Source organism: Balaenoptera borealis, assembly GCF_965194805.1.
Source record: "Balaenoptera borealis genome assembly, chromosome: 13".
Classification (NCBI taxonomy): domain Eukaryota; kingdom Metazoa; phylum Chordata; class Mammalia; order Artiodactyla; family Balaenopteridae; genus Balaenoptera; species Balaenoptera borealis.
The window spans coordinates 54619318-54643719 of NC_138870.1; the positions used below are offsets into that span (position 1 = coordinate 54619318).

Consider the following 24402-nt stretch of genomic DNA (forward strand, 5'->3'; position numbering starts at 1 on the left):
GACTTTCAAATGACCACAAGGTTGAAAGAGACCATAATGTTCCTTATTATATAGAGATGAAGAATAAGAACCAATCAAATAGTAAGACTATTGCCAATTTAATTATGAGTTTTGACCTTTTATTTCCTTGGATACATTATTTCAGTTTTCACTATATTCTTAGTACTTTGATAACCACATTTAAAGCCCTTTTTATTTTTATTTTATAAAATCACTCTGTATATTCCGTTATTCTTTAAGAAAACTTATTTGGAAGCAGCACAGGATTGTTGCCTCTCAAAATAGCGCCAGTGAAAAGTTGGGAGTCTTGTAGGATATGAGAAGTAAAGAAGTATTTGCGTTTTTGCCCTCCTTCCCTTCTCTTGCACTGATTATCCCCATCTAGGTCTGTACCTCTGTAAATCCAGATAGATAAGTGGGGTAAACATGGAAAGGTTATTTATGAGTAGAACAAGGTGGTATAAGAGTTTACCTTAGGCAAGTTTTATAGTAGACAGTTCTTGTCCATATAATTTTGTCTATTTTGATTGCTGATTTAATCTCAATATTCACAGTAGTTTACTAATAAGTACACTTCAAGTGAACTGTTCCTGTGCTTTAGAATGACCACATATTTGGCAGAGCCGTGAAACAATAGGTGAACTTTCAGAGAACAAATGGGCAGCGTGCTGTGTTGCAAAAGAATGTACTGCCTTGTTCACCCTGTCCATATTTAGATCAGTCTGGCTGGCAGTGAAATGCAGAAGTGTTGGCCATACAGGTGCAGTGTTCTGCAGCTGTTGGAAACATTTGCCCTCCCCCTTACCCCCCACTTCTTCACATATAATTATGCTCTGTTTAAATCATTAATGCTAGAAGATGGGATTTGAGAATTTGAATGTCTGTTTACAAAAAGGTACAACTCAGAGAGATAATTGGTCATTTAGGTAGCTGAATTTAATTGCCTAGATGACTTGAAGTTTCCAAAGACTAAAACCTAGCCTTAAGGTCATAGATTTTTAGAATTACAAGAGATTTTGAAAGAACATATCTGCAGTTACTGCCCTCCAGACTGAACCTCTTGAGTTCAGGGCTTATGTATTTTCATTTTTTAATATCCTGCAACCAGCATAACGCCTGACACTTAGTAGGCAACTTGATATATGTTTGTGAATATCTTATGTTACCAGATGAAGCCAAAATATTGTTTAGATGTGGTATGGTACTAAATTAGAAAATTATGATTTTTTTTTAAAGCCGATGCCTTGTGGTAAGTTTTATAGCAGTGTTAAGAACAAAGTGGCATGGCAGCAGAGAGAAGGGCAATGATTAATGCTGCCCGTGGTGGTCATCAGACACTTTATGTTTTGATAGGTCATGGAAAATCTTTTCTAGACTACAATTAGTAGAGAACTTGGTTTTGAAGAGTTTTCCTCATCTAAGAGACATCAGTGTATTTTCCCAAAAGCAGTGTCTTTTCCTCCTTATCCCGATTTTGGGCATTTTTCATGCATTACATCATAAGGAGATTAAAGTTTAATGATTCCAAACCTGAAAGTTCTAGAGAAGAATGTTTTCCTTAAACCAAATAGAATAAATATTTTCTTTTCTGTAGTTTTTTTCTATAATGAAAAGAATGCAGGCTTTGGAGTCAGACATAGGTTTGAATCCCATCTTTTTGAATCCCAGCTCTTTAAACTGCATTTACCTGAAGGATCATGCATCAGTTTCTCTGTCCATAAAAATAGGGGTAATACCTGCTGTAAAATAGTGGTGTAAGGATGAAATGAGCTACCTCCTAAAAGCGTGGCATCAGTATTCCTGGAACATATCAAGAGCTCAAGAAATATTATTTCCTTTTTATTCAAAGGAGAATCTTGTAGAGTAAGCCGGATTATAGTATCCCTCTGGCATTGGTGAAGCTGTTATTCTAGGAGACTGCACTGTGCCTTCAAGCTTCTATTCTTTCGGCATATATTTAGCACCCAGTATCTGCAAAGCAGGTAGAGATTTTGCAGTCTTGTTGGTGGAGGAAACAACAACAAATAGTTAAGGTAGTGGGATACTGAGAGTAAATACGTGGAGGTTCTGAGAAGGGGAAGGTCCTGATAAGCTGCAGTGGTTAGGCATCCTTCATGCAGGAGAGCTGCAAACTGGACCTTAAAGACAGAATGAAGGAGAAGGAAAAACATGCAGGCTTGAAGAAGATCAGAAAGATCAAAAGCTCAGAGCCTTTCTGGCAGAAATTTTTTTCCAGCTTTATTGAGATATAATTGACATATAACATTGTGTAAGTTTAAGGTGTACAGCATGTTGATTTGGTAAATTTATGTACTGCAAAATGATTACCACCATAGCATTAGCTACCATCTCCATCCTGTCACATAATTATCATTTCTTTTTTGTGGTGAGAACATCTAAGAAATACTCTTTAACAACTTTCAAGTTTATAATACAGTATTATTATTAGCTATAATCACCATGCTGTACATTAAATCCCCAGAATTTGTTAATCTTACAACTGGAAGTTTGTACCCTTTGACCAGTATTTCCCCATTACCTCCACTGCCCAGCCCCTGGTAACCACCACTCTACTCTCTGTTTCTCTGAGTTCGGCTTTTTAGATTCCACATATAAGTGATATCATACCGTATTTGTCTTTCTCTGTCTGAATTATTTCACTTAGCACAATGCCCTTAAGGTCCATCCATGTTATTGCCAATGGCAGGATTTCCTTCTGTCTCCTGGCTGAATTGTATATACGTACTGCATCATCTTTATCCATTCACCCATCGACGGTTAGGTTGTTCCCATATCTTGGCTGTTGTAAATAACGCTGCGATGAATATGGGGATGCAGATCTCTCTTTGAGATCCTGTTTTCATTTCCTTTGGATGTATACCCAGAAGTGGGATTTTACTGGATCATATGGTAGTTCTATTTTTAATTTTTTGAGGAACTTCTATACTGTTTTCCATAGTGACTGTACCAATTTACATTCCCACCAACAGTGTACAAGGGTTCCCTTTTCTCCCCACCCTCACCAAACTTGTTATCTCATCTTTTTGAGGATAGCCATTTTAACAAGTATGAGGTGATAATTCACTGTGGTTTTGATTTCCAATTCCCTAATGATTAGTGATGTTGAGCACCTTTTCATGTACCTGTTGGCCAGGTATATCTTCTTTAGAAAAATGTCTATTCAGTTCTTTCTGACAGAATATTTTTATATGACTGGTAATAGTTTCAAGTATTCAGAACAGAAAAATGTTGAGGCTGTCTGCAGTTGGCTGTGCTGATGTAGAGAAAGCAGGACGAAAGTACCCTGAATGTACTATTTCCTCAGTTTTCCTGGTTCATGAATAGCAGATCATTCATTATCTAAATGTTTAGGACTCTTAAACTTAATCCAGAGAGTGGCCTGTCACTTATTACATGTGTCTTTCTTTTAAAGCATAAGCCGGATAACATGTTTCCAATTCTCTGAGGTTTCTTGCTCAGAGTAATATATAAAAAGTCTTCAAGGTTCTACATTATCTTACCTACCAACTCTCTTAAATAATTTTACCAGTTTGACTTCATTTCTTGCTACTTGCCCTCTCATCCACACTGCTCTAGTTCCAGTAGTATGGCAAGCATGCCGCCACTTCACAGCCCATACACTTCCTGTTCTTTCTGTCTGTAAATCTCTTCCCTCCCAGTCCACGGCTTGTTCCCTCAGCTCTCTCAGGTTTCTATTCAAATGCAATCTGAGAAAAGGGGAGAAAAGGGAACCCTGGTACACTGTTGGTGGGAATGTAAATTGGTACAGTCACTATGGAAAACAGTACAGAAGTTCCCTCACATGTCTAGCACCGTTCCTGCTGTTTTATTTCCAAAGCATTTAGAACCATTTGACATACTATATATTTTAAAAGTGTATTTGCTCATTGTCTTTTCTAACCCCTCTACAATATAAGCTCCTTGAGGGCAGAGATATCATTTATTTTATTCACAGCCACATTTCCAGTGCTTAGCACCAACTATTCAATAAATACTTATTAAATGAATAAACTTTATCTTTCTTTCTGAGTTGTAAAAGAACTTTGGTCACCACAGACTTTTCTTCCCTTTATTGCCACTGAGTGACCAAAATGGGGCCTTCCTGAGGAGGACATCAGTTCATTTGGTCAACATTAAACATATACTTTGCGAATACAGGCATACCTCGGAGATATTACAGGTTTGGTTCCTAACACTGTAATAAAGTGAATATTGCAATAAAGGGAGTCACAAGAGTTTTTTGGTTTCCCAGTGCCTGTAAAAGTTATGCTTACACTATACTGTCCATTAAGCGTGCAATAGCCTTATGTCTAAAAAAACAATGTACATACATTTATAATATACTTCATTTTTTTCCTTTTTATCTGGGAATTCATAATGGTTGACAATTTGATCTCAGCCTAAGAGAATGGAAAAAAGTTTACACTTGATAGAAAGGATCAGTAAAACTAGTAACATTTTTTTGCAATTTATGTGAGAGAAAGAGGCTTAGAGAAGGAGAAGAAACAATGTGTCTTGAAAGTAAGTAGGAAAGTATCACAAGATTAGAATTAGTTCCTTGAAGCAAAATGTGATGAGAAATCATTGGACCATTTTGAGGGGTCTAGTAGTATAATTAAAGAAATATTTTTAGGACTTTGATTTTTACAATTATTAGGATAGTCCGAAGAAGAGAAGTCAAAATTTAAGGACATTTATAAAAAAAAGTTTGGTATATATGAGGTTTGAAATAATCTGAACAAGAAAAATGAAGGAGAAATGGCCACACCAAGAGAATTTGAGAAAAAGCAGTAATGAGAAGCTGTTCGGGGTGTAGGGGATATAGGAGGACAATAAGTTTGAAATACCAACTTGGCATTATCATTGCTTTAGGATAAGAGATAAGAACTGTAATTTACTCTCAGTTTCCATCCCTAGAAAAGAGGCTAAAAAATGAGGTGGCATTTGCTGTAGATTGCTTTTGGAATATGGTTTCTTCTCTACAATTGCCTAGTTAGCAGGGGGAGAGAGGAATGTTTTCACTAGGGGTAACAATATTTGTTGTATACATTAAAAATTGTAGGTAATGTGGATGAGATAAAAAGTACTGATGTAGTTTTAGAAATACTGAAATGATTTAGGGGAATAAAAGTTAGATGCATAAAAATGCTTTTGGTTTGCTAAAATTGCTGTTTTTAGATGGAGTTTCCTTTCTAAACTTAACCTCAAGACTACATTTACTTTTGTTAATTTAATAGGTCCATCTGTTAATTTAATAGGTGACAGTTGTCACAGGAAGTTGGGGAACATTTTTTTATCAGTAGGTATGTATATTGTTGGCTTTCAGATATGGTACACTCTCGGGTATCTAAACCTATTAGACAAGAGGCAGAAACTTAGAAAGATACAAATGGCAGAGCGGTGTTTTTCAACAGAATTACTGTTCTGCTCTTTGGCTTTCTCTTTGTTATCCTATTCCTCTCCCTTCCCAGTTACTCAGAACATACCCTTCTCCAGCTTCCTGCAGAGTTTAACACTTTTGCTTCAGTGTTAACACATAGAGTAGAGTAAAGAAGGGCAGATTTAGCCTAGACAGCTCAAATAGTACTTTTCAAGCACTGACTGTATGTTCAGTACTATGCTTGGCTCCAAGCATACAAACATGAATACACGTGATCCCTTGTCATGAGAAACTCATAGTAGAGCAGTCTAGTGGCAGAGCGTCCACAATCTACAGTAATACTTTCATAGAGATACTTGAAGAGCTAGTTTTCCATTTAATAAGTTTGACAGAAACAAATTTGTAAGCAGTCAAAAAATGGTCCTCTCATGGCCTTTCTTCATAGATATTAAAACCTGTTTTTAGGATTGCATGTTTTAATATTTTTTAGAATTACTCTTATAGAGGGCAAATAAAATACTCATTGTTTAGTATTGTTTGACCAGTTTATTTTAAGTAGATTGACAAAAGCATTTTTGGTAGTATATTGAACTAAATATGGCTTTATTTTAAGTTGTTCAAATTTTACATTAATTAAAATTAGTGTTATTAAAAAGTATCTTTTTAGTCTAAGCATGTTCTGATTCTTAACATTTTATTTAATCTTTAAGCTATATTCCTCTTCCTAGTCCCGTACTGAGTACTTTTGATCTTCTGTTTTTCAAAATTTTTTCTTTCTCAGCATGAAAACCCTATTGCTTTATAGAAAACTGATGTCTGAAAATTCATTACCAAATCCCTTTAGATGATAGCAGAATACATTTTTGCCTTGTTTTTTTATTGTACCTTTTAACTTAAACTGGTCTCACACATGAACTTTCTTAGAATCAGGCAGTTCCTGGTTCCTATGGGACTTCCTGTTTTCTCAAATAAAAATAGAAAAGCACCTCAGAAAGGAAACCTGGTCAGTGTGAACTACTTTGTAGGCTCAGTTAGTCTTAGTTGTGACCTGGCTTATAGAGATCCAGGTATCTGAAAACTTTGAATATTTTTGCATGCAATTTTAAAATAGAGGAAAAGGAGGAGATTCTAAGTAATAACCAGAGAGATGCTACATAATCAGCCATGAACTTGTTTGTATCTTTTGGGGGAGGGTGGGTGTATGGAGGTTGGATGGAAAGTGGTAAATTCTTTCTTTATAATATTTATTAGAAGTAAGAAGTTGTTTAATACTGAGACTTTATTCTTAGCTACTTTGATGTGTATATTTGTTTCTTGCCACTTTTCCAGATGTTAGCAAGGACTAGGAAGTTTTGTTTTTTAATCATTGGAAGTAAGAATTCTAAATGAATTATTCAGTTTTAAAGCATCTTATAGATTTCCTCAAGTAGTAACTGCCTTTAGTCTATATTTTGAAGAGAAACCAAGTTAAGGTGAAGAAATGATAGTCATTAATAGTAACGATAATAGGTGACATATATTAAGTGTTTGACACTATGCCAAGCATTTTATATGGTTTATCTGATTTAATCCTCACAACTGTATAAGGTAGGTATCATCATTACATCCTTCCATTACAGAAGAGGAAACTACAACTTAGAGTGGCTAAGTAGATAGTAGTTCAAGGTCACATTGCTAGTAAGTAGTGGAGCTAGGACTTGAACCAAGTCACTCTAAGTATTATAGAGCAGACCACAAAATCATAGTGAGAATGGTAAATATAGTAAGTCTGAAAAATTAGTTCCCCAACCTTTATTATCATCAGTTTGTTTATATATTGTTTGCATGTTTACATTCAGTTTTAGCATAGTACATGTTGGCATTTCCGAGGGCTTGTTTAGGGGGATTCTAATTCTCATTCTTAAATGATGCTAATAGTTCTCTCTTTTTCTTTCCTTGATAGTAGAAAACCCCTTTGATGAAACATTTGGAAGAATAAAAGTAAGTAAAAAATCTTAATACTGATACTTTGTCTCATGTTTTATATGATAAAGGTAGTAGGATGACTATCACCTAAAATGTAGTAATATTAAAGGCAATAGATTTTCTTATTTTTGAGTATTCCTTGACCACAGTATAATTAAATCTGACACCGATTTCCACCTAAGAGCTGACCTGTATATCACTTTGAGGTAAAAGCCACTGCCAAGTAAAATGGCAGTGGCATGTCATCTGGGCATCTGGTCTTACCCTTAAAAGTATGCCTGTTTCCTTAATTGTTGGGTACCCTAGCAGCTTTTGTCTTTTTTGCCCTCCTTTTGTTCTCTTTCAATTTTTTGCTCATTGGCATGCCTTTTCAACTGTTAGGAAGGCAAAGGATTTAGAGTCTTATGCAACTTATTTATGATTCCTTTTATTTTTAAAGGATTTATAATAATTTTAACCTAAGTTTTACTCACATGAAAATATTTTTCACTTACCATTCATCATTATAGGCACTCCAAAGATTATGATATTTGAGTTTATATTATAACGCACAATTAGTTGTTAATTTTTTTTTTTTTTATTATAGGAACTGACAGTAATACAGACCTGTACGGAAAACATTATTTGTTGTACTAAACGATATGTAATAATGTGTAACCAGATACATAGAATGTTACTTTAGATTGTTAGTAATGATTATTTTCTGTAGTATTCTATTGTGGTGATACTTGTTTTTTTAAAAAAGTTTGCTTTATCATATTAAGTATAACATTGCTGCTGGCATCATAATTTAAATTTGCACAGTATACTCACTGAACATTGAAAAGACAAGACTTTATTTTCTTCTGTATAATTTTCCCCTTGGGGGAACCTGAAGTTCCTAATCTCTAAATAATAATAATAATTGTAATGAAGATAATGGCAATTAACTTACGTTAAGTGTTTATTCTGTGCCAGGCACTTATAAGTGTTTAAAATCCATTAGTATCATTTAATCAGGGACTTGATACAAAAATTGAAAATATCCTTGAGGAGGAAATTGGCTGAGATACAAGAAGGAAATATTTAAAGGTGATAATATGTGAGAAAATTTGGTAGAGTCACCCTACAGTTTGGTTTTTCCCCCCAAGAATGAGAACTTTGCTTCAGAGAATGATTTGTGTTAGTAAAAGAAAATCTGGAGCTTACCAAAACATGCAATTAGAAGGTAGCCATTTCAAATTAAAAAATTATTTTTGTTTAATGGAAGGTTACTTGAAAGCTTACCTTAAATATGGATTTATTTGTAGATCTTTAACTTGTTTTCAGGGTGATCAGTAGACACATTTCAAGCTGAATATCAGGAGGCAATCTGGAAAGCAGACAGAATGGAAGAAGTTTGTAATGAAACTATAAGCCAATATAAGTTTTTGTAAGAAAGTAACTTTAACATTTGATTTACACCCTTTTCAGATTTACTTCTAGTTTAGCATATTGGTGCTAAAGATTATTGAACCTTTCTATTTCTCAAAATTGGTTTGTTCCCATTAATAAAATGTCCATAAAAACTATTTAGATCATAATTTAGTTGATCATTTGGATGGCACTTGACACCCTTGTAATATATAGACGGTCATTTTGAATGAGTTGCTGTTGGAAAAATAATTCTTGAAAAAATTATAGCTGAGCTTTTGGGGTGTTTAAACGCATTGTATGCGAATGTAATAGCATCTATGTTATCCAGTGTGAGATACAGTTACATATGATTAGGTTTTGTTATTTCTTCTACTTGTCTAGTCCAGTGTTTTTGTTGTTGTTGTTTTTAATGTATTTATTTATTATTTATTTTTTGGCTGCATTGGGTCTTCGTTGCTGCACACAGGCTTTCTCTAGTTGTGGTGAGCAGGGGCTACTCTTCGTTGCCATGTGGTGGCTACTCTTCGTTGCAGTGCGGTGGCTTCTCTTGTTGCGGAGCATGGGTTCTGGTCGCACGGGTTCAGTAGTTGCAGCATGCGGGCTCAGTAGTTGCAGCACGCAAGCCCTAGAGCGCGTGGGCTCAGTAGTTGTGGCACGCGGGCTCTAGGGTGCACGGGCTTCAGTAGTTGTGGTGCGCGGGCTCAGTAGTTGTGGCTCATGGGCTCTAGAGCGTAGGCTCAGTAGTTGTGGTGCATGGGCTTAGTTGCTCCATGGCATGTCAGATCTTCCCAGACCAGGGATCGAACCCATGTCCCCTGCATTGGCAGGGAGATTCTTAACCACTGCACCACCAGGGAGGTCCTAGTCCAGGGTTAATATATGTGAATCAAAAGATGAAGTTTATTCCCAGGCCTCTGACGTTCATTAAAGATGTAATCACAGAGGACAGTGTCAGATTTTTGGATTTAGTTTTGGTTTTGAAAGGGGTGTGGGGATAGGCATGATCAGGACATGCAAAACGAAAAGGGAATCGGTCTCTTTTCCAGTTAAGGAAGGAAACAAACTTCAAAACTCTCAACTACTTTAGTCCTGAAGCTTAATCAGATTTACCTTGGTTTTATATGTCAAGTCCACAACCTACACTATCATTGGAACTCCTCATCTTGTTATATTGAACATATTTATTAAAAAATGATTTTGTGGTTTAATCTATCACAGATGCATAGCTTTCAGAATCTTGAATTTCAACTCCTGCGGTTACTTTTTGATGTCTGATTTTTGCAGTTTGGATTTTTAAGCTTATGTGATAAGGACTGGCTTGATTCTGAATCAGGTTGAGACAGAGTTGAGGGGGTAAAAAGCAAATGGGTTGGAAGGCAAGTAGTCAGCTGAAGGAATGTCACTTACCTCTATCAACCATCTCACATAAAGCCAGGGACTCTGGTGGTAGGATTGTGGAGCCTTTGATGAGTTTTTCTCTTCCTAGTACCACTCATTAAAGCTGCATTGATAGAAGCATGCCATCCATAGTGTGCAGACTTGTCTCTTCGGTCCTTGAACATATAGCGTGAAAACAAATGGATGAGATTACATGTCATTGGGCATATGAATTTTACTTTCCCAGCTTTTTTACTATCCTGTCTGAATTTGTTCCTGGTCATATTCATACAGTTCCTATTTTGTCAGAAACCTAAGGAGAAAGGAAATAATAAAGACATAGCCCCCTCATAAATCATGAATTTATTTCAAATAGTGTGATAAGCTATCCTTACCCCCTCTCCTAACCTACCCTCTCCTGTTGCTTATATCAGTTTCTCTTAATTGTGATTGCTCTTAAATTGAGGTCTCATTGCTTTAGACTACTTGTCAGGGTGCTTAGACATTGCAGTAGTCTCCACTCTGGTTTCCTTTCATATGGTCAGAATAATATTCCTGATGCACAGTTCTGTTTTACTTTTCTTCTCCTAAATGTTCAGAATGAAGTCAAACTCTTTGTCTTGGTATCTAGAGCTCTCTAGCCATTGATTCCAAACTACTTTTCTAGTAGTTTGCTGAGTCAGAGTAGGCTCTGGTTATGTAAGAAATATAACCAAAGCTTTTATTCCTTCAGGCCCATGCTGTACCTTCTGCCTGGAATGCTGGTCAATTCTGTTCTTTCTGTGAAGCCCGATTCAGATATTCCCTCTTCCATAAATGGATCTTCCCTCCCCTCCATCTTCTGTATTTACATTGTACCTTGTTTGCAACTATAATATAATGGTTTAGTATGTTTTTGGTCCTTGAGAACAGGAACCATCTTGTTCCCTGGGTTTCTTGCTTTGTTGAGAACAGTTCTTAACTCCTAGTAGAGGCTCATTAAATGTTTGTTTCACTTTAATGGTTCTTAAATTTATACAGGGCCACTTTGGGACCTAGGAGGGGTTGAGGGTTAATTTAATTGAAGTGTCACTACTCATTCCCTTATTATGTGGTTGAGGCAGGTTAAAACAAAACATGAAGAAAACAGTCTCATAAAAATACACGAGCTTGCATTGTATAGAGGGGGATTGGGAGCATTGTTTTGGTGGCTGGGGGAGTTTGTTGTATATGAGACCTTTTCTAGCACTAACCTTAGTGCCAGTTTCCCAACCATCCTCAAGAAGGTAAAATATTTAGAGTGATAGTTTAGATTCTTAGATTAAGGTTTCTTTAAAATATGGTAGCTGTTGCTTAAATATGAATTTGTCTTTCAGATTATGTAGCTTCTATGGTTTTTAAATTCACTGTTTTTCTTTTCGAATAAAAATTATTAATTGGTGCATTTTTCCCCCCGGAATCGGATATTTTATAATAATTTCTTTTAAATTTAGGAAAGTAAGAAAAATCTTATGATGAACACTTTATACAAGCTTCATGATCGATTGGCACAGCTTGCAGGTAATTGTTTTAACATTCATAGTCTCTAAAATTGTTTTGAAAATTAATTTGCATATATAGCATGCAGTATCAGTAGAAATGGTTTTTCCCAAGTTCAGTGTTGTTATATTTGTGGGGTGTTTTCTCTTTAGAAGTTTTTAGTCCTTATATGGAGTGGGTTTTTATCTGTATAGATACGTTTAATCAAGGCCTTTTTCCTGCCTGCCATATGTATACGATGAAATATAGATATATACTCTATAGTAAAAGTCATCACATTTTTTTATTGCATTGATAATAACAAAATTCTGAAAGCTTATATATCAGTTAAATTGGGTAAGCAGTGGATTAACTAAAATCCTTGATTAAATATAAAAGTGCAGATTTTCCTTTGGTGATTGTATAGGTGTCATTTCCTTGGATAAAGTAAATATATTACAGAATTTTTTTCTCCTGAAACTTCGCATTTTCCTCATATTCTGGTCTTAGTAAGACTTTGAGAGTTCTCAGGTATGCAACATATCTGCAATTAGAATAATATAGGTGAATTGGCATGAAGTTTAGCATCTATAAAAGCCGTAGTAGCACCTTATCTGTTTATTACCTTTTAACTTTTTTCAGTTATTTCACATATAATCTGAAAGAAGAGACTTTGGATTCTCTTCATATAAACAGTTACAAGAAAAGAAAAATGTAGTGTTCCAAACTTTTGTTTGTAGCAGATCCTTTTGTAGAAACTAGATCATTGGTAGAAACCTAGTAGGTGAATGTGGAACTTCTCTGGTCGAATGGAAGTGTTGAGAATCCTGACAGTTCCCCATCCTCTCACCAATCTTTGTTTTTGTTTTTTTGGGGGGGTCCTTAATTCTGGTCAGTTTTTTTGGGCTAATAATTATGTGTATATCACTAAAAGTCTTCTTTGCATTGACTGACAGACTGTTATATACATATGCTGCAAACTGATGACATTTATTTGGTATGCTGTGGCACCCAGAAATGAAGTATATAATCTACATGGAATTCCTCATGTTGCTGCTACAAGCTTCTATAGCTGTCTCTACAGCAGTGTTTTATGAAGTGTGTTAGATCAGCATAGTCTGGGGTGCTTTTAAAGATGTAGATTCCTTCCTCTACAGCAGGGGTCTGCAAACTTTTTTCTGTGAAGGAGCCAGATAGTAGATTTTTTAGGCTTTGCGAGCTAGACTGTCTCTGTCACAACTACTCATTTCTGCTGTTAGAGCCTGAAAGCAGCCATAGATAATACATGAATGAGCGTGGCTGTGTTGCAATAAAACTTCATTTATAAAAACCTGTGGTAGGCCAGATTTGGTCTGTGGGTTTGCCAACCTCTGCTGTAGATCTGTGGAATCAGAATCTCTGAGGATGGATTATAAAGTTTGAAGACTTACATGTTCATCTAATAGGTATTTCTACCTGTTTTACAACCATGACCATTAAAATCTGGCTACTTGAACAAAACTGATAAATAGGAACGTGGTTGCTTTTATGATAGAAAAATTTGCCAAGGATTTTACTTTAATTATTGTACTTTTATGTTAAATTTTTTTTAAAAAAGTACTTGAAAGAAACAAGTAGGAGAAACTTAAAATTGAAGTTCAATGTAAGGATAATTGATCTCTGATAACCACAGATAGCCTGAAAAAAAAAAAAAGACTTTGGGTTCTTTTATAAATAGTTACAAGAAAAGGAAAATGTAGTTTTCCAAACTTTTGTATGTAGTACACGTATTTGTAGAAACCAGATTATAGGTAGAAGCTTCTACTTTCCCTGTAGACTTGTGTTATAATAATTTTTTAAGTTATGCATACTCCTTGCTAAAGATAGGCTTAGTAATACTCCGAAAATGCACATTTTAATTCAAAGCTACTTGAACTCTTGAATTATTAGCTTTAGTTAATAGATGTATGAGTTAGCACAGTGAATTTCCCCCCTTGAAAAATAATGCATCTCTAGAGGGCTTTCTTCGTGCCAGGACCTGTGGGTAGGCATCAGCATGACACGGTCCCTACCCCTGGCCAACAGTTTCATTGGGAATGTAAGAGGAATGTATGTTTCTATCTAGACTGAAATACATTTAAAGGTTGTGGTTGATATACAAATATTTGTTTATTCCTATTGGAATTTATTTCTAGAAAATAAAATTGAGTGTTTATCTTCTTTCTTTACTGATTATAGTAATATAATCTATAATTGTGTAATTTGTAAAACTAGTTTGATTAATCATATTTGTTTTCTTCTGTTTAACATAGTGCTGATTCAAAATTAATAATATGCTAATCTTTCCAGGAGATCATGAATGTGGCAGTTCTAGTCAGAGAACACTTTCTGTCCAAGAGGCAGCTGCATATTTGAAAGTAAGCAGTGAAATTAGAATTTTAATAGCTCTATTCTTAAAGTTTATGTAAATCATCACAACTTATATCTACAGTACCATGCATTTGATTACTTTAATTGTACTGTTACAAGCTTGGGCCTGTTGTTTGGTGTAATGTGAGCAGATAGAGAAAGCAAAATTACTCAACATTTTCTGTTTTAGTTTGTTTTAGAACATATTCTGTGAGAGAATGCACATTAGTTTGGAAAGGGTGCAGACACCACTGGTGAGAGAGAAATTGAGATAAGTAAGTAGCATATAAGAAAGCAAGTAAGCATCTAACCATTGTCATTTATTTCAGTTCTTCTGCCCCGGGATAATTTTATTTCAGGGTTCTAAGAGAACTTGCAGATGTATTTTCTATACCACTGTAAGTAATCTAGGAAATCCTAGATAAAAGGAAAGGTACTAGAAGGTTAAGATGGACAGGTGTCACTCTGATTTCCAAAAAGGTGATAGTGGATTTTGAAAACCATATTGGGGAGCTTGATGTTAATCCAGTTCCATAAAGATAATTCCATAAAGATGTGAGTACTTGCCGATGGAAATGCTGATCCCTAGAAGTTAGCATCCATTCATTGTGAACAAGTTATGTCATACAAACTTCATTTCCCCCCTTTCTGTGGTAAAAAAACACGTAACATGAGATCTACCCTAAAGTGTACAGTATTATTAACTATATATGCATCATTATGCAGCAGATCTCTCAAACTTTTTCATCTTGCATTACTGAATCTCTGTACCCATTGCACAGCAACTCCCCCTTTCCTCCTCCTCCCAGCCCCTGACCACCACCATGCCACTTTCTGCTTCTGTGAGTTTGACTACAGCAGATACCTCGTAAAAATGGAATCATGCAGTATTTGTCCTTCTGTGACTGGTTAATGTCTCTTAGCACAGTGCCCTCAAGGTTCATCCATGTTGTACTATATGACAGGATTTCCTTCCTTTTTTAAGGCTGAATAATATTCCACTGTATATACCCCACATTTTACTTATCCATTGATATGCTCGTGAATATTTAGGTGTTTCCACTTCTTGGCTATTGTGAATAATACTGCAGTGAACATAGGAGTGCAAATATCTCTTAGATCCTGTTTTTTCAATTCTTTTGATAAATACCCAGAAGTGAGATTGCTGGAACATATAATAGTTCTATTTTTAGTAATTTGATGAACTTCCATACTGGTCTCCATAGTGGCCACACCATTTTACATTCCCACCAACATTTACAAGGGTACCCTTTTCTGCATATCCTTGAAAACTCTTATTTTGTTTTCTTTTGGTTCTGGTTTGTTTTTTAATAATGGCCATGCTAACAGGTGTAAGGTGATATCTCACAGTGGTTTTGATTTGCATTTCTCTGATGATTAGTGATGTCAAACACCTTTTCATATACCTGTTGGACATTTGTATGTCTTCTTTGGAGAAATGTTTATTCAGGTCCCTTACCCATTTTTTAAATCAGGTTATCTGATTTTTTTTGTTATTGACTTGTAGGAGTTCCTTATTTACTTTTGGATGTTAACCCTTATCAGATATTTGGTTTGCAAATATTTTCTCCTATTCCACAGATCACCTTTTTACTCTGTTGATTGTTTCCTTTGCCCTGCAGAAGCTTTTTAGTTTGATGTAGTCCCACTTGTCTCTTTTTGCTTATGTTGCCTGTGCTTTTGGTGTCATATCCAGAAAATCATTGCCAAGTCATATTTAAAAAATCATTGCTAAGACCAATATCATGAAGCTTTTCCCCTGTATTTTCTTCTAAGAGTTTTATAGTTTCATGTCTTGTTTAAGTCTTCAATCCATTTTGAGTTGATTTTTGTGTAGTGTAAGATAAGGCTTCAGTTTCATTCATTTGCATGTGGAAATCCAGTTTTCTCAACACCATTTGTTGAAGAAACTATCCTTTTCCCATTGTGTGTTCTTAGCACACTTGTTGAAGATCAGTTGACCATATATGTGAGACTTTCTCTGTTTTCTTCCATTGTTCTATGTGTCTCTCTTTACATCAGTACCGTACTGTTTTGATTACTGTACCTTTGTGATGTGTTTTGAAGTCAGGAAGTATGGGGCCTCTAGCTTTGTTCTTCTTGCTTAAAATTGTTTTGGCTATTCAGGATCCTTTGTGGTTCCATATGAATTTTAGAATTGATCTTTCTGTTTCTCAAAAAAGTGCTACTGAGATTTTGATGGGAATTGCATTGAATCTGTAGATTGCTTTGGGTAGTATGGACATTTTAACAATATTAAGTCTTCCAGTCATGAACACAGGATGGCTTTTCATTTATTTGTGTCTTGAATTTCTTTAAGCAGTGCTTTGTATTTTTCAGTGTATAAGTCTATCACATTCTTGGTAATGTTTATTCCTAAGTATTTTATTCTTTTTGATGCTCTTGTAAAGAACATTTTCTTAATTTTCTTTTTTGATTGTTCATTTTTGTGTATAGAAATGCAACTTCTTTTTTATATTAATTTTTTAATCCTGCAAGTTTGCTGAATTTGCTTAAATTGTAATGGTTTTTTTTGTGGAGTCTGTAGAGTCTTCTACGTATAAGATTGTGTTTCTGCAAACAGATAATTTTACTTCCTCCTTTCCAATTTGTATGCGTTTTCTTTTCTCACCTAATTGCTCTAGCTAGGACTTCTAGTACTATATTGAGTAGAAATGGTAACAGTGGACATCTTTGCCTTATTCCTAGTCTCCAAGGAAAAACTTGCAGTTTTTCACAGTTAAGTATATACTAGACATTGGCTTTTCATATGTGGCCTTTATTATTTTGAGGTAATTTGCTTCTGTTCCTGATCTGTCAAGTGTTTTTAATAATTTAAGGTGTTGAATTTTGTCAAATGCTTTTTCTGTATTTATTGAAATGATCATGTGATTTTTAATTTTTTATTCTTTTAATGTGGTGTATCACATTGATTGGCTTTTGTGTGTTGGACCATCCTTGCATTCTTGGAATAAATCCCACTTGGTCATGGTGTCTGATCCTTTTAATGTGTTGTTAAAACTGTTGAACTCAGTTTGCTAATATTTTGTTGAGGATTTGCATCTGTATTCATCAGGGATATTGGTCTGTATTTCCTTTCTTGTAGTGTCTTCGTTCAGCTTTGGTGTCAGAGTAATGCTGGCCTCATAAAATGAGTGTGGAAGTGTTCCCTCCTCTTAAAATTTTTTGGAAGAATTTGAGAAGCTTAAGTGTTAATTCTTTTTAAAATGTTTAGTAGCATCCTCCAGTGAAACCATTGAATCCTAGACTTTTCTTTGTTGGGAGGTTTTTGATTACTGATTCAGTTTCTGTACTAGTTATAGGTCTGTTCAGATTTTCTGTTTCTTCATTATTTAGTCTTGATAGGTTATATGTTTCTAGGAATTTATCCATTTTTTTTCTAGGTTATCCAGTTTGTTGGTGAGTAATTGTCCATGGTAGTCTGTTATGATCCTTTGTATTTCTCTGACATCAATTTTAATGCTTTCTCTTTCATTTCTGATTTTGTTTGAGGCTTCTCTCTCTTTTTATTAACTAAGGGTTTGTCAATTTTGCTGATCTTTTCTAAAAACCACCTCTTTGTTTTGTTGATTTTTTTCTATTTTATTTCTGCTCTAATCCTTATCATTTCCTTCTGTTAACTTTGGGTTTAATTTATTCTTCTTTTTCTAGTTCTTTGAGGTGTAAAGATGGGTGGTTTATTTGAGAGTCTCTTCTTTTTTAATGTAGGCATTTACCACTATGAAATTCCCTGTTAGAACTGCCCTTGCTGTATCCCATAAGAAGCTGTTGGACTTCTTGAATCTGAATGTCCACTTCTTTCCCCAGATTTGGGAGTTTTGGGTCATTATTTCTTCAAATAAGCTTTCTGCTCCTTTCACTCCTCTCCTTCTGGGACTTCCATAATGCATGTATTGATCTAACTGACAATGTCCCGTAAGTCCCTTAAGCCTTTCTTCATTCTTCTTCATTCTCTTTTCTTTCTGTTCTTCTGGATAATTTCAAACGACTTATCTTTGAGTTCCTTGATACTTTGTTCTGCTTGATTTAAGACTGCTTTTGAACCCATCTTGTGAATTTTTCAATTCAGTAATTGTATTCTTTAGCTTCAAAATTCCTGTTTGGTTCTTTTTAGTGTTTTCTCTTTATTGATATTCTCATTTTATTTATGCATTGTTTTCCTGAGCTTGTTGAACATCTTTAAGACAGTTATTTTTAGATTTTTATCAGGTAATTCACATAGCTCAGTTTCTTTAGGGTCAGTTCCTGGAGATTTATTTTGTTCTTTTAGTTGGGTCGTGTTTCCTTGTTTCCTTTGTGTGCCTTGTTACCTTGTGTTGGGATCTACCATTTGAAAACACAGCCACATCTCCCAGTCTTTACAGACTGCCTTCATGCAGGGGAAGACCTTTACCACTGAGCTCAGATAGAGATTCTGGGGTCCCCTCAAACCTTTTTTGTGGATGCATCTTTTCTGGACTTGTGGGCGTATATTCCCAACTAGAGAGATTTTGCAGGTTTCTTTTTATAGGAGCTTGTAATCTCTTGCTCCCTCTGGTGTCTGTCTGCTATACTGCGGGTCCTCTGGGACAGCAGAAAGCTGTCCAGCTCTTTTTTATTTTCAGCAACCCCCAGGCATCTAGACTATGTCAGATCTCAGGGCTCTGAAACAGGTGATACAGAAACCAGTCCCTTGGGCAGCTCCCTGAGAAACTGAAACATTGGATACATGTTCCAACTCTTTCTCTCCTCGGGGAGAAACCAGGAGTTGGGGGTTTTCTGCCACTTATTCTGCACCGAGCTGCAGGGAGGGGCAGTGGCAAGTGAGTGTGTATTCGTTCATTGCCTTTGTTCTTGGCAGCCCCCAACCTGGTGCCCTTAGCTATTAGTGCTAAGATTCAAGCAAGACAAAAGCCAGTCCCTCTGGCAGCCCCTGAAAAGTCTGAACATTGGGCATATGTTCCAGTCTTCTCTTTCCCTCCTCAAAGATAAGCCAGGAGTTGGGAATTTTCTCCAGGTCACATTATGGTATGCCAGGGGAAGGGGCTCCGGTGAGTGAGCGTTATGAATTTTCCTACTTTCGTGCAGCTAGTTTTGCACATGCTTGGGGTGCAGGAGGCTCTTAACCGGTTTCTAGATTTCTTACAATGGGAACTGGTCTGCGTATTGTTGAATTTGTGTCTCCATGGGGGAAGGAGGGTCTGGGGCTTCCTATTCTGTCATCTTGCTGACGTCACCCCCCTCTTTTTTTTTTTTTAATTTACAATGTAGTATAGTTCTAAGGCTTTCAGCGAGGTTTTAGTGACAATCTGCCATGATATGCTCGTCAAAAAAGAGAAATATGGACTCAGTTTTTAACTTAATTCATAACTTATATGTAGATACTTAATTCATAACTTATATGTAGATACTTAAAAGATGTTGAGACAGAATAATATGATGGAGATTTGATGTTGATTCCAATTCTAGCACTGGCTCATAGAAGCCGTGTGTCTTGGTAAAGTCCCTTCACGTTTCTGTACCTGTATCTCAGTGTGAAAGTGGGACTGTTCTTATTAATGCCTGTCAGGGTTGTTGGGAGACTTGTGAGAATATAAAGTACCTAGGTCAGTGCCTGATGATTATAATAACTTCCAATAAATTTTATAGCTTTTTTTGTGTTTTTCCTAACTAATTAAACCAGTGTCACTCTGAAGAGAGTTTTCTAATAACATGCTGCAGGATTTGTCTCTCAACCTTGTTCTTTTCTTCATTTTTAGTTTTGACCTAGATGAGAACATTGATGACAGGCAGATTCGTGGATAGCGTAATAGTTAATAGATTGGATACCTAAAGGACTAGGATCCAAAAAGGTCTAAATAAGGAGGGCTTACGATTATGGGACTTTGTCTTAAGGGATGGAAAAATTGCTAGATAGATTATGGGGGTGGGGGCAAAGAAGGGATTGGATTGAGTAGGCTAAAGGGAACAGAGAATCAAATATTCCAGGAAGAGGGCATAGCATGTGGGAATCCAAAGCCAGCAAGCCATTCGTTATGATTTGAAAGTGTTTTTACTTTTAGCAGTGGGAAAAACTGATCCCAACCAGTGATTCCCTCCTGCTTTCTCTTCTTTTTTTTCCCAGTTGAATCTCTCAGAGACGTAATGGCACAGATATCAGATATCTGTTATCACTGGTCATAAATTCCTGGAGCAGGATTAATTTACATTTCAGACAAACCTCAAGACTCTTAAAATCTACTGAATTGTATTTGAAGGAAGGACTAAAGGGTTGGTTGGGATAGGGCTTGGGAACAGGATAGGGCTTGATCAGTAGTTAAGCTGGAGCTGAAGAAGAGTCGGGTTGTTGTGGAAGGATGATTAACTGCCTCTCTTTCCCGTCCCCAGCCATTTGATTGGATAAAGTAAAAAGAAGGACACAGAACCAGGGTTGGGACAAGTTGGAGTCTAAGCCAGGCAGCAGTAGGGTACAAGAGATTAGTTCGATTAAAGACTGACAGCAAAGGAGTTAATGGATACACCCATGCATGAGTTAGTTGGGAACTGCCGGTATTGAGTTTAAAAAAAAAAAAGTGATGTTAACGAATTCCGGTCTTAAAAGATTTTAATATCTTTTCTCTGGGACTATTTTATGTTTCAGATTGGGTTTTGCCCTTTTTTTTTTTTTTTTAATTCAGTAGAATTTCTAACGTATATTTTTACAAAAGATTTTGGATTAATTTCTTAATTAGTTAAGTGAAGTTATTTTATGTAGGTAATATCCTTATACATTTAGGGGTGTGTGTGTGTGTGTGTGTGTGTGTTTGTTAGTGTTAACCTTTTCTTTTCTTTTTGGAGTCCCATTTTTAGCTTTTCAAATGCTGTGAAATCTGGTATGGCTTGTTACCACCAAAGATGCAGTTTGGACTGCTACTAAAAGGAAGAAAAGCATTAAACAGGGTTTTTTTCAAAAAAAATAAAGTTTTAAGGTTTAGATAAAAGCTTTTAGGTGCTGTTTTTAATAATGCTTATTTTTTCAGTATAACATTAACCCATGCTTATGATTTAACTCATACAGAAAATAAAAGGAAAATTGCATTTCAAATTCACCACCTAAGGTTAGCCACTCATTTTGGTTCATGTTTCTCTAGTCTTATATTTTTTTCCCCAAAATTAGTATCACTATAAATATTATAAATATGTCATATTATAAATATTTACATATTTTTTTCCTTAAAGTTGTTAGTGTTTTCCCATGTCATTGTTCAGGTTTTTAAAAATTGTTTCTTTTTATCACTGTATAATATTTCTTTACATGATTGTATTGTACTAGTTTGTGGTTTTTTTGGTATTACGAAAGCACCTTAATTTTTGCATTATAGTACTTGATTTTGTGATCATTTCCTTAGGAAATAGTCCTGGAAATGAAATTACTTGTTCAAAGAACTTTTGTTAATGCTTTTGATATATGTTGCCAAATTAATCTCTAATTTTTAATGATAATTTTAGCACAATCTATCCAAAATTGATATTTTATTTTACCCAAGTTCTAGAATAAGTATGGAAGAACCCCACTACAAAGCTGGTATCAAATAATGATGACCATATATATATTGTAGGCTTTCTGCTTGTGGAGAGAGATCTGTTGTACCTTTTATGTATTTGTACTATGGTTTCACCTGCAACACAATTAAGTTTTTGCATTCAGGAGTAAATGAGCCAGAGAATATGTAGCACTCCTACAGTATAAGCTAATTTTTTCCCCAACTTCTAGTGCATTTTAAGCACAGTATTAGTAAATGTTTGATGGAGTAAAATGAGTGAATAAGCCTCAGTAAAAATGTTTAAAATTTTTCTTCAATTTGATTCTTTACAGTCTATTTTTATTTTATTGCTCCCACTTTCTCCTTCAAAGGAAATTTAAATAAATGTGACAATTAATTTAAATAACTTAAACACTTTTTCTTACTTCTCCAGTGTTTTCCTCGAACTTTTTATTCATCATTTTTGAGATTGAAAGCTTGTTTTGATTTGTAAAAAGTTAAGAGGTCCCTCTGGTGGAACATTTAGGAAATACATGGCACTATATTTTCATGAAAAGACATAGATTGCTTTTTAAGTTAAATGGTGGGAGCTTTGTATGATAACTTAACAATAGAATGATGTAATGGATGGTGGTTCATTTCCTAGGTCACTTTCAAGACCTGTTTAATTTTTAACCCAATGTGTTTAAGGTTTGTGAAGAATATAATAGGAAAGAAGATAGCTGCAAATGTGCTGAATTATGGGCTGGATAGATTTTTTATGAACTAGCTTGGAATGCTAATCACTGTTAATAAAATTGTGTCTTTGTGGAAAAATAAGTATTCTAAGAAATGGAGTGAGGGATACATTTCATAATAATTATAATATTTCAAGTATAATTTATCTTAGTACTTTCTGTATGTTACCTTTGATTTCACAATGATCCGGAAAGGTAGGTGGTATCAGACCCACTTTATAAAGAAACTAAAGCTCAGAGAGGTTTCATAACTAGGTCATCCAGCTAGTAAGTGATGGAACTGTGAATAGAATCGAAGTATTTGCTCTTTTCACTGTATTGTTCTGCCTCTTAGATGGAAGGCCTGGGTTTATAGCCCCTACCCTCATCTATTGAGTGGTCAAGGGACTGACCCTGAATAGGGTTTAGAATCTGAAGAATTGATCAAAGTATATGCATCTGCATAAATGACTTACTTTCTCTTATTTCCGCTTAAGGTTATACACATAGCTATTCAGTAGTGGAGTCATGATCTGATTCCAGGCCTCTTTGATCCTAAGGACCATGTTCTTTCCATTATTCTTGCAGGTGAAAGATCAAGTTTCCACTGAATCATCAAGAATTAAGTCATACTCACTATTGATTTCTGTGTGTCGTATTTTACTTAATTTAAAGGTAGCACCTAATGTATGGCATATATCATCTCACAATTAGGCAGAATATTCACTAACTAGAAAGCCACGTAGCTATTATTACCATGTAAATTATCCATTTGTGAACTATATCCAATAGATTTTTAATCTTTGCTTGACTTCTCCCTGTACTAGTATCATTTTCCCTCCTTACAAATGTTTTGTTGCTTTTTTTTTTTTTTTTTTTTTTTAAACTATACACATGAATGTGTACGGGTGGGAATTTTTTTTTTTTTTTTAATTTTATAGCTACTTTATTTATTTATTTATTTATTTTTGGCTGTGTTGGGTCTTCGGTTCGTGCGAGGGCCTTCTCTAGTTGCGGCAAGCGGGGGCCACTCTTCATCGCGGTGCGGGGACCACTCTTCATCGCGGTGCGGGGACCGCTCTTCATCGCAGTGCGCGGGCCTTTCACTATCGCGGCCCCTCCCGTTGCGGGGCACAGGCTCCAGACGCGCAAGCTCAGTAGTTGTGGCTCACGGGCCCAGTTGCTCCGTGGCATGTGGGATCTTCCCAGACCAGGGCTCGAACCCGTGTTCCCTGCATTAGCAGGCAGATTCTCAACCACTGCGCCACCAGGGAAGCCCTGTTGCTTTATTTAATGAACGGAATCTTTTGCATGAAACAGTATTATTTTTGTACTTTGTAATCCAAGTTTGAAGCATCTGATACAGGTTTGTTTTTTTTGTTTGTTTGTTTTTTAAAGAGGCCTTTTTTTTTTTTTTTAATTTATGGTTGTGTTGGGTCTTTCGTTTCTGTGCGAGGGCTTTCTCTAGTTGCGGCGAGTGGGGGCCTCTCTTCATCGCGGTGCGCGGGCCTCTCATTATCGCGGCCTCTCTTGTTGCGGAGCACAGGCTCCAGACGCGCAGGCTCAGTAATTGTGGCTCACGGGCCCAGTTGCTCCGTGGCATGTGGGATCTTCCCAGACCAGGGCTCGAACCCGTGTTCCCTGCATTGGCAGGCAGATTCTCAACCACTGCGCCACCAGGGAAGCCCTGATACAGGTTTTTAAATACACATTTTTGGCTAGTTATTTTGAAAATAAGTAAATTGTAATTGGGAATCATGGGTGTGTGTGTATGTGTACACATATAGTGTATTAAAATAGATTTGTTAAAGATTTGGGAAAACATGCTTTGAATTTAGAAAGATTTCTATGAAGCAATCAGCAGTGTGTTAGAACTATTGCCTATAAGTAACTAGTAATAAGCAATTATGTTAATATTAGACCTGCTTTAAAAATTAAAAACTTAGTTTCCTCCTGAGTTTTGTCATCAGTTATTAGAAAATGGGTGTTTTATGATACAGGAATGCCTTACCTCAAGGGCTGGCAAACTGCAGCCTATGAGCCATTTTTTGGTATGGCCTGCTAGCTGTGTTTTTAACAACATTTTTAAAGGTTGCTTAAAAAAAAAAAAGTGACAGAG

At 35.8% G+C, this 24402-nt stretch overlaps 1 protein-coding gene across 6 annotated transcripts in view; it reads left to right on the forward strand.

The window, feature by feature from the left end:
* The window catches only part of LEMD3 (LEM domain containing 3), an 81913-nt gene that overhangs the window by 24545 nt on the left and 32966 nt on the right, over positions 1-24402 (forward strand). For 5 of the 6 annotated variants that reach the window (XM_082351234.1, XM_082351232.1, XM_082351233.1 and 2 more), the window contains exons 2-4: positions 7344-7381; positions 11611-11677; positions 13964-14031. In XM_082351234.1, the coding sequence (XP_082207360.1) occupies positions 7344-7381; positions 11611-11677; positions 13964-14031 (173 nt within the window). The remainder of the gene's footprint in view (positions 1-7343; positions 7382-11610; positions 11678-13963; positions 14032-24402) is intronic. The other variant, XM_082351231.1, reaches the window with a different exon arrangement.